At 37.7% G+C, this 15,027-nt stretch overlaps 1 protein-coding gene across 2 annotated transcripts in view; it reads right to left on the minus strand.

Moving 5' to 3' along the window:
• Nucleotides 1-6,324: 6,324 nt before the first annotated feature.
• ARID4A (AT-rich interaction domain 4A) overlaps nucleotides 6,325-15,027 on the minus strand; it is a 64,516-nt gene continuing 55,813 nt past the window's right edge. For both annotated transcript variants that reach the window (XM_014784271.2, XM_014784270.2), the window contains exons 22-24: nucleotides 13,359-13,565; nucleotides 12,284-12,430; nucleotides 6,325-8,178 (exon numbers count right to left, since the gene is read on the minus strand). In XM_014784271.2, coding sequence (XP_014639757.1) covers nucleotides 8,075-8,178; nucleotides 12,284-12,430; nucleotides 13,359-13,565 — 458 coding nt within the window. In that variant the 3' untranslated portion in view covers nucleotides 6,325-8,074. The remainder of the gene's footprint in view (nucleotides 8,179-12,283; nucleotides 12,431-13,358; nucleotides 13,566-15,027) is intronic.

The following is a 15,027-nucleotide window of genomic DNA, read 5'->3' on the forward strand; positions in this document are numbered from 1 at the left end:
CACATGCACCATTTCTGTAAAAGGCTGTCCTTTCTTCGTTATATTGTCTTTGCACCTTTATCAGAAATCAGTTGTCCAGGGCCGGCCCTGTGGCTTGGTGGTTAAGTGCGCGCGCTGCAATGCTGGTGGCCCGGGTTCGGATCCCGGGTGCGCATCGTGGCACCACTTCTCCGTCCATCCTGAGGCCGAGTCCCACATGCAGCAACTAGAAGGATGTGCAGCTATGACATACAACTATCTACTGGGGCTTTGGGGGGAAAAAATAAAATAAATAAAATCTTTAAAAAAAAAAAAAAAAAAGAAATCAGTTGTCCATATATGTGAGGCTTATTGCTGGACTCTCTATTCTGTTCCATTGATCTATTTGTATAAAACGCTGTTTTGATTACCGTAGCTTCATAATAATTCTTGAAATTGAGTTGTGTTAGGTCTCCAACTTAGTTCTTATTCAGAGTTGTTTTGGCTATTCTAAGTCCTTTGCATTTCCATATGAATTTTATAATTAGCTCGTCAGTTTCTATAAAAAACCTGCTGAGATTTTGATTAGGGTTGCGTTAAATTTGAAAAGCAAAGAAAATCTTAACAATATTAAGTTTTATGACGCATGAACAAGGTATATTTCCTCATTTACTTAGATTGTCTTTATTTTGTCTCAGCAATACTTTGTAGTTTTCAATGTTAAGAGGTATTTCCCGGGGCCGGCCCCGTGGCTTAGCAGTTCAGTGCGCCCGCTCCGCTACTGGCGACCCGGGTTCGGATCCCGGGCGCGCACCGACGCACCACTTCTCCGGCCATGCTGAGGCTGCGTTCCACATGCAGCAACTAGAAGGATGTGCAACTATGACATACAACTATCTACTGGGGCTTTGGGGGAAAAAAAAAAGAGGAGGATTGGCAATAGATGTTAGCTCAGAGCCAGTCTTCCTCAGCAAAAAGAAGAGGATTAGCATGGATGTTAGCTCAGGGCTGATCTTCCTCACAAAAAAAAAAAAAAAAAAAAAACGAGGTATTTCCCATCCTTCATCAGATTTATCCCAACATATTTCATATTTTTGATGCAATTGTAAAGGAGATTTTAAAAATTTCAATTTCTGGTTATTTATTGCTAGTACATAGAAATACAACTGATTTTTGTATATTGGTCTTACATCCTGCATCTTGCTAAATTCACCAGTTTGGATGCCTGTGATTTCTTTTTCCTTGCCTAGATGCTCTGGCTACAGCCTCCAATACAATGTTGAATAGTAGTGCGAGTGGATATCCCTGCCTTATTCCTAATCCTGGGGAAAAGAATTCAGTCTTTATCATTAAGTATGATCTTAACTATAGGTTTTTCATAGGTGTCTTTTATCAGGTTGAAGAAGTTTCCCTTCCATTCCCAGGTTGCTGAGAGTTTTTTTCAGGAATGGATGGATTTTGTCAAATGCTTTTTCTGTATTATATGGTTTTTCTTTTTTAATTTGTTAATATAATGAATTACCTCCATTGATTTTTGAATATTAAACCAACTCTGCATTCCTGGGATAACCCCAGTTGGCCCATGTTATATTATCCTTTTAATATGTTGTTGGATTTTATGTGCTAAAATTTTGTTTAGAATTTTTGCATGTGTATTCATGAAGGATATTGGTCTTTAGTTTTCTTTTCTTGCAATGTCTTTGTCTGGTTTTGGTGTCAGAGTAATGCTAGCCACAGAGAGTGGGTTGGAAGCATTCACTCCTCCTCAATTTTTTGGAAGAGTTTGAGTAGAATTAGCATTATGTCTTCCTTACATGTTTGGTAGAATTCACAGTGAAGCCAGCTGGACCTGGAGTTTTCTTTGTGGAAAGGTTTTAACTTCAGTTCCATTTCTTTAATAGATACAGGCTTATTCAGGTTATATATTTCTTCTTGAGTGAGCTTTGTTAATATGTGTCTTTCAATGAATTTTTCCATTTCATCTAAGTTGTTGAATTTATTGGCATAAAGATGTTCCTGATATTCCCTTATTATCCCTTTAATAGCTGTAGATACAGTCTGTAGTGACGCCACCTCTCTCATTCCTGATATTGGTAATTTGTGTCTTCTCTATTTCCTTATCAGTCTGGCTAGAGGTTTATCAATTTTATTGATCCTCTCAAAGAACTAGATAGTTCTTTATTTTTGAAGTCTATTATTGTCAAATTGAGTCCATTGTGCTAAAATCCTACTCCACTAGAGCAGTAAGTGGTATACAGAGAGCACTGTATTGATATTTGTTGAATGAACCAATGAATGAAAAAAAAATGAAACCATTGATTTTTGTATGTAAAGTCATTTTAATATTACCACTTTTAGACTTCAGCCATTTCCTTATCTCTTATTTATTCCAATACTTTAGTACTAATAAAATATAACCCAGCAGAATCTCCAGGGGCCAGGTTAAATGCTGGAGGGGCTAGGGAGTTCTGTGGGCCCTTTTATAAGGGCACTAATCTCAATCATGAGGGCTCCACCCTCATGACCTAATCACCTCCCAGAAGCCCTGATCCCTGTACCATCATTAGGGATTAGGATTTCAACATAGGATTTTGGGGAGGACACAAACATTCAGACCATAGCAGACTGTTATCCAAAATATACAAAGCATCAATGTTTCAAAAAGGTATTTGAGAAATGCTCAGATATTAGGGTAAAATCTGAGTGTGTTCACAACTATTTTGTCAAAGCTTAGCTATTATAGGGCCAATCTTGAAGATAATGACTACTTCAAAGAAATGATTAACTCTAAAAATCACTTACAGACTGCCCAGATACTATCCTTGGAAATAGAGAAACTTTAGCAGTTTGTTATCCTCCATCAGAGACCAAGAAAAGGTCCTCTGGAGGATGATAAATATGTCTTAGAATATAGCAGAAAGGAAACTAGTTGTAGGGTTTGCCGATAAAATATAAGATGCCCAGTTAAATTTGAATTTCAGATAAATAATTTTTACATAAGACATACTTATACTAAAAAATTATGTTGTTTATCTGAAATTCAAATTTAACTGCATGTTCTGTATTTTTATTTGCTAAATCTGGCATCCCTACACTGGTGAGACTCCTGAATCATATTGTCTTGTTTAATGTAACTTAGCCTTGAGAAGAAATCCAATTACTTGTGGAGAATAATCATTTATTATATTTACGTGGAGGTTCCTTAAGCTTTTCACAATAGAACTTTTCAAAATGAATTCTGCATGAAATTCATGCAGATTACAAAATGAAGATATTTGTAATCTTCAAATTATGTTAACTACAAATACAAAAATTATGAACATTGCCCTTCTTATTCTGTTTAAAAAGATATAATGAGTCTATATGAATAAAAAAGGTTTTTGGGCTTCTCAACAAGGAAAACATCATTTGATTTTGTAATAAAATGTAAAGGACTAAAAAAATATTTCTACTCTGTGAAAACACTAAGCATGTATTTGTTAGAAATTCTCCATCAGATTCCTCAAAAAATCAAGGATAGAAGTACCATATGATCCAGCTATTCCACTGCTGGGTATTTATCCAAAGAACTTGAAAACACCAATGCATAAAGATACATGCACCCCTGTGTTCATTGCAGTGTTATTCACGATAGCCAAGACTCGGAAGCAACCTAAGTGCCCATCAAGGGACCAATGGATAAAGAAGATGTGGTATAGATACACAATGGAATACTACTCAGCCATAAGAAACGATGAAATCCAGCCATTTGTGACAACATGGATGGACATTGAGGGTATTACGCAAAGTGAAATAAGTCAGAGGGAGAAGGTCAAATACCGTATGATTTCCTTCATTAAGTAGTAGATAATAACAACAATAAAGAAACACATAGAGACAGAGATTGGATTGGTGGTTACCAGAGGGGAAGGGGGGAGGGAGGAGGGCGAAAGGGATAATTCAGCACATGTGTGTAGTGATGGGTTGTAATTAGTATTTCGGTGGTGAACATGATGTGGTCTATGCAGAAATAGAAGTATAATGATGTACACCTGAAATTTATACAATGTTATAAACCAGTTACTGCAATAAACAAAAAATTTTTTAAAAAAGAAATTCTCCATCAGTGCAAACTCCACTGTAGGAGTCATTCAGCCTTCACTAATGAAGAACGCCAGCACATATGGTCGTCTCCTGTGATGGGATAAAGAGCTGTGTGTAACCACGTGACAGTAATGAAAGAGGGAGGAAGAAACAAGGAGAGAAGGAAAAACAACTCATCAGTTTACGAATATTTTAAGTTGAGGAGTACACTGTTAATCAAGTCTACTTTATACTTTTCAAATGATATTTTAACATTATCACTTTGTGAAAGGAACCCTGAAGACAACTTTTAAATGTCTGGCTTTGTATATAAAGATCAATAGTAAAAAACAGAAACAATAGCGACTCAAAAGTAATTTTTTGTGTGTGTGAGGAAGACTGGCTCTTAGCTAACATCCATTGCCAATCCTTCTCTTTTTGCTGAGGAAGATTAGCCCTGAGCTAACATCTGTGCCCGTCTTTCTCTATTTTGTATGTGGGACGCTGCCACAGCATGACTTGATGAACGGTACATCGGTCTGCGCCTGGGATCCGAACCTGCGAACCTGGGGCCGTGAAGCAGAGCAAGTGAACTTAACCACTGCACCATCAGGCCGGCCCCCGCAAAAGTAATTTTTCTCAGCTTAAATGATCATAGTTTCTGACCATCTTACTATGTGTTAGATGCTGGACCAGGCACTTTGTGGGATACAACTATGACAGGAGTACGTAAGGACTCAACAGCTGTGAGGGTAGAAAGACACATGCATAAGTAAACATAATACAAGGTAAGTTGTCAAGTAAAATAATACAGATTGAAAATGCTATCAGAACATAAAAGAGGGTGATATTCAGGTGGTGGTGAGAAGTCAGCAAAAGCTTCATGGAAAAGTGGCTCTTGAGACAGCTGTGGCCAAGCAAGGATGAGTTGGGGGGGGCACCAAGAGCAAGCGGCAGAGGTGGGCAGGTGCCAGGTTTGGGCAGTGCCTGCACCGCTCTGCCTGCACAGCACAGCTCCTGCCTCTGCTGCCTCAGGTCTCTTCTTGCTCTGACCCATTACCAGCCTCCCTCATGTGCATGGAGCACTTTACTCTCCCTCTCTCCTCCCTAGCCAATTCAGAATCCTCAATGGGGCTCAGTTTTACTGTTGCTTTCTCTGCAAAGCCTTCCCAGACCACCTCTGCCTTCAGACCAGTTGGGCTCTGTATCACTATCTCATGGCACGTCATAACATCCAGTGGTGGTCACACCTGCAGCTGAGAATTACATGGATTAACTGTTTAACATCTACCTCATTAGATTACACAATCCATGAAGACAGGGACCTTTTTTCTGTCTTGTTCACTGTTGTGGCTCCTGGGTCTTCAGCACAATGCCTGGCACATAGAAGATACTCGATAAATTGCTGATGAATGAATTCTGGTAATAGTTTTTAATGTGCAGTTGAATATAGCTTCAAATGCTTTCACAATGTTGATAGCTGTGTTAAATTACAGGGTTTATAAGAAAAGCATATTATAGGGCTTATAAGAAAGGTTTATAAGCAAATTTATAGCTTAATCCATATAGATTTCCATAATTTAAAGCAATTTCATAGAAGGCATAGTATGTGTGTGCTAAGTACAGACATCCTTCTTAGTGAACGACAGGAAAACTAGAAACTTCACACAAACAACAAACAATAAAAGCATACAATGGAATACTAAAACAGAAATTGACATAATCTTCAAATAACTTGATGTTATAGATAGCGCATTCCATTTTAGATACTGAAGAGTGTCTTTATACTTTTATGTTTTTAGTCACATGCAAGAGCTATCTAATTTAAACTTTAGTTAAACTCAAAATATACCCAATATTTGAATTTAATACCTAGCCTGTATTCACTGACTTGCATAATTCTTTCCGGCCCCAAAATAAAAGGATTTTAACAGTGTCCATATACCCATTCAATGAATATATAATTTTGCTCTGTAGCAAGTTCCCCATTTCATTACCAGATTTATATTGATTAGAAGGGACAAAAGTCAAGCTGATAACTAGTTATCTCAGCTTTACTGAATTGCTACTGAAGGAAATCATTAAAATACCTAATGTATAAATCTCAAGTTGCCTCCTAGTTCCAAATGGATTTGAATGACATTTTTACATTTTATAGTTAAGTACTAGAAATGTTTTATTGTAAAGACTGAAGAATATATTGGATATGCTTTGTTTTGTGAAGTCTGATTTTCCAACTGTAAGTTACTGGCACTTAGGAAAAAAGCAATCACTTAAACGAAAACTAAAAATATTAAGCCTATGTTTAAAACATGGCCTTTATTAATACTGCCCACTGAGCTCCATTTTTTATTTTACATTGAAATACTTCTGCTTTGCAAAGAAAAGACAGAAAAGTGCATTTTACAAGAGTAGTTTTTGTTTTTAATTCTCTGCGAAAATGGAAGGAATCTGAATCACAAGTTCACAATGTGGTAAAATGAAATGAAGAAACAATGATTTCAGTAATGCTATGCCATCACTAGTGTTTAGCTCTGACTTTGTTCTTATAAATCAGATCCTGATATACAGTCTAGAGCATCTAGGTTATTACTCTACAGCATATTAAACACAGAAAAGGAGGTTTAAAAAAAACCCCTTTCAATGTACAAACATGAATTTAAAAACTGATTTTAAAAAATCACCTTTTTACATAATGTATATGGCAAAACTGCTTTAAATACATGATTCGGGGAGAATTATTTACAAAAGGTATCAAGTCTGTGTAACAATTCACAGACAAAGCATACATAGTTGCTTTACTTAGTTGTTGCATCTCAACTTTGGGAGATAGAAATTTATTCGGCAGTATAGCAAACATAAAAACTGTGACAAAGTATCTTAAGGGCAACCAAAAATTTGATCCTCAAAACAGTTTGAATACTAGGACTGCCAAAGTTTCTAAACGAGGACATACTTCAATGATCCAGATGCCCATTTATAGTTCTCTACTGTTTGAAGGACTGAGACAGACTCCCTTCAATACAGGCAAAGCTGCTGGATGCAACCTCCTGTGAAAGGGACAGCTGAGAGCTATTGTCATCCAAAGAGTGAATTAACCTAGAATTTTCTTTTTTTGAATTTTATTAATATTTTAAAAAATACATAAAAATACAACATCCAATGTCTGAATAAATATATTTAACAAGTTGCAAGATAATACCTTATTTTACACAAAATTTTCAGCTTTAGAAATCTTGTTAAATAACTTCATTGTTGTTATATATTTCATTTTTGTCTTTTTGTAACAAAATAAAAACTCTGAAATTACATAGAAAAAAGACAAAATATTTTTGTCAAGGGATAAGATAGTCCACTGAAAACTTATTCACAATTCCACTGTAAACATTAATAAACATTAAAATATTTGCATAATTGTGTGCTCAAAAATCCTATAAAAAGTGGAAGACTTATTACAACTGTAGTTTTCAGTCAACTACACTTCCTTTCACAATTTATTTTGTCCCATTTACACCTTTAAACCTGGGCACACTGCTGAACATATACTTTGGCAGTTCTAAATAGCAAGTGCTTCCACAAAAATAAAACAACAACAACAACAACAATAAAAAAAATACAACATAAACCCCCTACTCACCAAGTGTTCAAATACATCTTAGTGAAAGTGCAGCAGTAACTATTCAGCTGGGTAACATGTTGATGTGTATCATGTGCACTTGCTTGTCTATGATTTCTATAACACCTGAAAGCTTTATTATACAAATTCAAATTTGCTAAGTGCCCTTTTTCTATCTTCACAAAAAATGAAAAAAAAATTAAAGAGGAAAAATTATGACAAATATGGCAGGCTGCCTAACCTTCAATTATTAAACAGCTTATTTTTTGCAACAGAAAAACAGAAAAGAGACAGGAATAGATACTATCCAGCCTGGAAAAGTATACAGGATATACTTAGCAATGTCAAACCAGTTGAGTGCTTTCTGTGGTTGTATTTCGGGGTTTGGGGATTTATGTCCATGGCAGCAAACTGCTGGGAAGGCAGAGAAAACGTTTATCACCTGCATTCTACAGCAAGTACATTTTGCGGGGGAGATGATGATGAGGGACTCATTCCAGTGTCTGACGAAGCAGATGACATGGAGGCTCCCGCATGAGACACTGTGGAATCAACACAACTACATTAGATTCAAAAACTATCACACAAAGGTACTCAGCCACTGGCAAATTAGAAATAAATGTCTTAACATTATTTACTTCAATTACAGTCTTCTTAAATGGTGCATGAAGGAATAATAAACTGACAGTAAAAATTCTGTTTGGCTTAAGTGAGTGGAATCAGTTTTCGGTCAGTTAAGTAACTCAACAGTTCAAAAAAGGCACCATAAAATGTAAAGACAAAAGAGATATAAACTCTTTTTTGTGTGTGTACGTGTGAGGAAGATTAGCCCTGAGCTAACATCTGTGGCCAATCCTCCTTTTTTTGCTGAGGAAGATTGGCCCTGGGCTAACATCCATGCCCATCTTCCTCTACTTTATATGGGATGCCGCCACAGCATGGCTTGACAAGTGGTGCATCGGTCTGAGCCCGGGATCCAAGCCTGTGAACCCCGGGCCACCACAGCGGAGTGAGTACACTTAACCGCTCCGCCACCGGGCAGCCCCGAGATATAAACTCTTAAACCACTACTTGAAATATCCCAGGAAGGAACTCAGCTTGCCCCAAATCAGAAACAAGGTCAACCTGAGATAAATTCTCACCACTGGGAATTCCCTCTTTATCTCTGAGTCATAGAACCCTAAGAGAATTTACTTATCCCAAGGAATTTCCTGTAACCAGCTGACCTCTTAGCTTCCTATCTTTATCCTGCCCCAACACACCTGATGGACACAACTCCCACAGGCAACAGTAGTTACCTAGGGCAGGTATCAGAATCATGGGGATCAGGATGGAAGTGTGGGCGTATGATTAGAAAAAGTCCTCAAATGACTTTAGCATAACTCTCCAGGAGGACATTACACAGATTAAGGATCACTACTCTATGCATTAGGTGCTTTGCCATTTTTAGTTTTTACTTTTACCTTCTCTTTCTTTGCAAAGCTCTCCTGTTTCCTGCCAATCTTTGCCCAATTGTTCCTATTTTATTTAAAGTTTTAATTTTTATTTAAGTATATGTGTGTGTGTACTACCAAGATGACACATAACTGATTACTACAAGTTCTAATATGTATGCTAGAAGTCACTCAATGTCTCACTTTAATAACTGACTTCACATGATGAAAAATTAAGGGAAAAAAGGGAAGAAGACTCTAATAAAACAATCTTTTTAGTTGTCTGAAACTTGTATCACCTTTAGGAAACTCAAAGCAGTTGAGGGTTCTCTAAAGAAATTTCAATTTGTTACTTTGTTTTTTTCTTCTTTTCGTGTTCTGTAAAGACTGTAAAGTTCTGTAAAGACTTCTTGCTATTTACAGTTTTTAAGGAAAAGGACAAACATGGAAAGCCTGATCTCTTTCTCTTTGCTCCATTATATTTCCATGAATGCAAAACTGCTGAGCTTGGAGTAGAATGATTCAAGACCACATATGACACAGGTCGTTCTATCAGGAATTCATCCCCTAACTCTGCCATAGGCAGAAACTTCTCTCAATACGCAGCAAGCCTATCGGGTAATTTACCTTTGTTTTAGAGAGCCCCCCCTCCTGTCCCACCCTCCTCCTCGGGTGGTTGCTCTCTAGGCCTGCTGGGCAGTGGTCATCCTAGAGCTTCCATTCACCATCACCTTGAGACCTTCCTTCTTGTTTTCTTACGTGGGATTCCTGGTTTGCGGGACCTCATGCTGTCTTCTCAGCTTGGCTTCTAGTTTCTAGTGCTACCACTGAGAAATCTGACGTGGGAAAACTGATGCTATTCTGAGACCCATTTTTTTGTATGTATGTTTATATGGTGAACTTTTAGAATCTTCTCTTTATCCAAATGTGCTTTGGTGTGATTTTTTCCCCCATTCTTTATAGAAGTCAGAGTGAGTCCTTTCAATCTTCTAACTCATACCCTTCAGTTCTGGGTTTTTCTTATAATATTTCTTTGATGACAGCTTCCTCCTATGTTTATTCAGTGCTCTTGTTCTAGAAATCCTATGATTCAGAAGTCAGATCTCCCAGCCAGATCCTATACTTCTTTTAGTTCTTCTCTCCTACTGCCTTTTTGACCTTCTACTGGGATTTCTCTAGCTTTGCTGTCTATCCCTTCTATTAAAATTTTTTTATTCCTGCTATCATAATTTTAAAGAGATCCTCTTGTTCTCTGAATTTTATTAATAGTATCATACTCTTGCTTCAGGACTGCCATATCTGTGCTGTACCTCTGGATATTAACTATAGTTTGGTGTTTTTATATGGTACATTGTCTGTTTCTTCCAAGTTCCTTTTTTATACTCATTTTCTACTTTGGTTTGTCTTTATGTAGAGGCTTTCCTCCAATATCTGGTCTTGTGGCTTCCCTGTTCGAGAGGGACATTAGAAAGCTAACTGGAAGCTGTGCGTGAGTAGGCAGGGCTTTTCAATGGTGGGCAGTGCTCATGTAGTGATTGGCAAGGTTCCTGCTTTCTGGTTCAAGAACCTCCAAATGCCGGTATCTATGTTAGATCACTTTTCTTGGGTTGGCCAGTTTCCCCAGAGGAATCCTTCAGTCTTCTCCCAGAAATGATCATAAGCTTTGTTGCCAGCTTTCAGGAAGCCAAGAGGATAAGATCTTAGGTTGGAAAAGCAAGAGGAGTCTCATTATTCAATACTGTAAACTTTCACTCAAGCTCATTATTTTTGGTTAGCACCTAACCTTCACCTTCAGCTACAGCTGGTGTCCCTGAGTCCACAAGCCTATTGATCCCTCTCACCCTCCAATAAGTTAATTTATTTTCTGCTAGAGTTGGGGAAAAAGGTAGTTTGCTTCACAGGGTGGGATAAAAGGATCCACTCTCCTTCCATTTTCAACCAATCTCCATTTTTCAGCCTCACACCACATCCCTGCCTTCAGAGCTCTTCTGAGGTGATGTGGTATGAACTGGCTTGCTTCTTGTTGTTTTGTCCCACCGCAAGGATAAACAAGCTTAGGTTTTAGCATTCTCTCATCTGCTAGGATAGTTACAGTAGTCCATCTGCTTCTCAGCTTCCAAAGGATAAGCTGTTGACATTTCCTGCCTGCCACAGGCTGCTGTCTCATTCTCTTGTTTTTGTGGGTGTAGGGCTATAATTTTCTTTACTGTTATTTTAGTGGGGCTTGGGGATGGAGTAGATATGAACATGTCAATATTTAACTAGAAGTCAATCCTATACATTTGTAAAGTCTAGGTCAGATACTATTCTCTCTCCATGATTACTCCAAAGTAATCTCTCCTTCTACCAACTCTGAGACTTAATATCACTCTTAGGGTCTATCCACACTGTCCCACTAGCATTAAGATCTTTGAGAGCAAAGTCTGCATCTCATTCATCTCTGTACTTCCACCACCTGAAAAAGGGCCTGGCACGCAGTATGTATGCATTAATGTTATTGAGCTGAACTATCTTATACAGTAGTTGCTTAGGAAATGACTCAACAAGATAATCTCCTTGAGGATAAGCCATATGCCTATTCATTTTGGTGAATCCCATAATAATAAACATAGTACCTATTAACAGGCAGCCAATAAATGTTGGTGGAACAAAGAGTGAATTTCTGAGGGGATAAGCTCTTCTTGAGAATCTACTGCATTTCGTAAAATCACACATTTTGTAAAACAGTTCATAGTCTCTTTCAGGAGTGTCTTTCTGATTAATTCAGTTGTTGACTCACTCCAACAAAAGCAACAAAGACGAAAACACCAGAAGGGGCCGGCCCGGTGGCGCAGCGGTCAAGTGTGCACACTCCGCTTCGGCAGCCCGGGGTTTGTAGGTTCAGATCCTGAGCGTGCACCGACACACCGCTCATCAAGCCACGCTGAGGCCATGTCCCATATAAAGTAGAGGAATAGGGGCATGGATCTTAGCCCAGGGCCAATCTTCCTCAGCAAAAAGAGGAGCATTGGCATCGGATGTTAGCTCAGGGCTAATCTTCCAAGGAAGAAAGAAAAGGAAGGAAGGGAGGGAGGGAGGGAGGGAGAAAGAAAACAGTAGGAATCTCAAAACAACAATAAATGTGTACTATATTCAGAGGGACTAACCTCAATCTTCTAAAATGATAGGATATATATTTGAAAAGTAGGGTGAAGAAAAATTATAATTAACTTACCTTCTCTGTCTTTCTTTTTTAATCTTTTTCTCCTCCTGTCTATGGTAGCAACTTCAGACTTCAAAGACATGTAATATTTTCTGATTTCCTGTAGTTTTTCTTGGAGAAAAGAGATTCTCTCTGTACTGTTCATATTATCTAATTCATCTAAAAGGGAAAAAAAGTAAGTTGGATTTTAAAATAATTCTGTGAGGAAAAAAGATGGCAGTTCTATCAGAAGTTCAACTCATAAATCAACAAAGACTTTAGTTTATTTTTCATTTTTTTGTGAAGAAGATCAGCCCCGAGCTAACATCCATGCTAATCTTCCTCTTTTTGCTGAGGAAGACTGGCTCTGAGCTAACATCTATTGCCAATCCTCCTCCTTTTTTTTTTCCCCCAAAGCCCCAGTAGATAGTTGTATGTCATAGTTGCACATCCTTCTAGTTGCTGTATGTGGGATGCGGCCTCAGCATGGCCGGAGAAGCGGTGCGTCGGTGCACGCCCGGGATCCAAACCCAGGCCGCCAGTAGCGGAGCGCGCACACTTAACCGCTAAGCCACGGAGCCAGCCCCAGGCTTTAGTTTATAAAACCTACCACAGTAAGCTAAATAAGGCTCTATGAACAGGGAAGACATTAATTAAATTCATGAGGATTTCTTTATATATCCCAAATTTTCAATACTAAACATGTATTACTTATGATGTATTACTTAAACGATCAGAAAAACACAAGAAAACATCAACACACATTGTATATAATTGCAGTTATTTATCCAAATAGTTTCCTTGTATTGATGTTTTCCTGATTTATTAATTTCCAATTGTCAATACCGGAGAGGGTGTTTCAGTTTCATTGATTTATATACATCATACATGTTTTATTTCATAACTGAGGATCTTCCTTCGGTCAATATTTATCAAGTTAGAATTATGAAAAGACATGGATTTGCATTTAAGATAAGTGGCGATTATTGATAAGACAGCATTTGGAATACCTAAATAAATGAATTTGCTAATCATCATTCCTTATTTTGGCATTTTAAGATAGACACCACTTTACAATATACATTCAAGTTTTCTATAAGCTTCTTACTGAGTTGAAAGCTCCACTTATATGTCCGAGGGGATGAATTTGGATGTTTTTCTCTGTGTTTATCTTTTTCTCCATCTTTGATGTGAGGGGATATTCTCGCAGGAGATCGTGCAAGCTTCTGTGGCTTAGACACGCTAAGATGCTTGACTGGGGTGCATTTACTTGAATTGTCTAGGACAGGAAGATCTTCACTATCACTGCTTTGTCCTAGAATAAGAAAAAATTGACTCAGGATTACAAGTGATAAAAATCTCAAATATTAAAATGCAAAAGACCCAGCAATTACACTTTTTGGTATCTGCACAAATGCACAAAGTTTATAACAGTGAAAAAATGTAAATAACTAAATGCCCACCAATAGGGAAATGGCTAAAAATGACATACTATTGAATACTTTGCTAAAGTTGTTGAAAAGAATGAGCTAAAGTTCCTAAGAACAAAAATGGCAAAATATCCAATATATGTTGTTAAATGAAAAAGCAAAGTTATAAAACAATATGCATAGTATTGCCCCATTTATGTTTAAAACAAAACATAAAAACAACCCAAAAGACCAACTCAAACTATACAAATGAAAAAGCACAAAAAAGATCTTGATATATGCACATGCAACTTTAACACATGTAATAAAATGTGAACATTCTGTTGTAATAAAACATCTGTTGGTCTCTCCTCACCAAATCTGTGCGCAGAGATGCTTCTGGTTTTCACTTCATAACAAATTAGAATTCTCTCTCAATTTTACTTCCTTTCTTTCAAGCTCTACGCCCTATTTCCATCCTTTTCACTCTCAACAGCCAACCTTGCCTTCTACTGAAAAGGCACAGTTGAGGGTTATACACTCAATTCCCCAGCCCCTCTCCTACTACCTATCACTGTCCTTACTGCTTTTTTTGGGGTGACAGAGGAGGCTCAAAAAGAGGAGACTGTTTCTGGGCAAACAGATCTTTTCAGCTATAATCTTGAAACCAGTGACTCCCAGCTCCTCTGGAATATCCCAATGTCATTTTATCTTCAACTTCCTCTTTTCCCAGAGTCTACCAACATGCTTAAATCTTTCCCACCCTGAGAGAGAGAGGGAGCAAAGGAGAAGAAAACTTCCCCTTTTATTTGGCACCTCTTTCCTTCTCTTCAGGGTCAAATTTCTTGAAAGAGAAATTCTTTGTTATCCTGATTTGCACACCTTCTAATCACATCTCTGTGCTCTTGTGTGTTTGGGTCCCAAACACACACTATTCGCCAAATTCAATGAAAGTATTTTAATCCTACTTGAATATTCGATGGCATTTGAAACTTCTTTCTTATTCAAATCCACTAGTGTTTACTGATTTTCACTGATCTCTGATCAGCTTCTACTCTACTCTTCCTGGCCCATTTAAAGGGATATCCCACATACTTCTACTTTTGGCCCTTTTTCTTCTTATTTTATAATTCTCCCATAGCAATCTCATCATCTTGCAATCTTTCTGACAACTGTCTTCTGAAAACGGGCTTTCTTCTAAGCTCCAGACCCTAATTTTCCTAATACTGGGTACCTCTAACTCAACATTCCCTAAATTACTCTTCCGACAACCTGCTGCTACTTCTGTATTCCATGTCAGTTAACCAGTTCCTCATATCTAACTAATAATAACTGAGTCCTAGGGATTTTATTTCCCAAATCTCTTCC

This window comes from Ceratotherium simum, chromosome 24, assembly GCF_057802395.1.
Source record: "Ceratotherium simum simum isolate JZ-2026a chromosome 24, ASM5780239v1, whole genome shotgun sequence".
Lineage (NCBI taxonomy): Eukaryota > Metazoa > Chordata > Mammalia > Perissodactyla > Rhinocerotidae > Ceratotherium > Ceratotherium simum.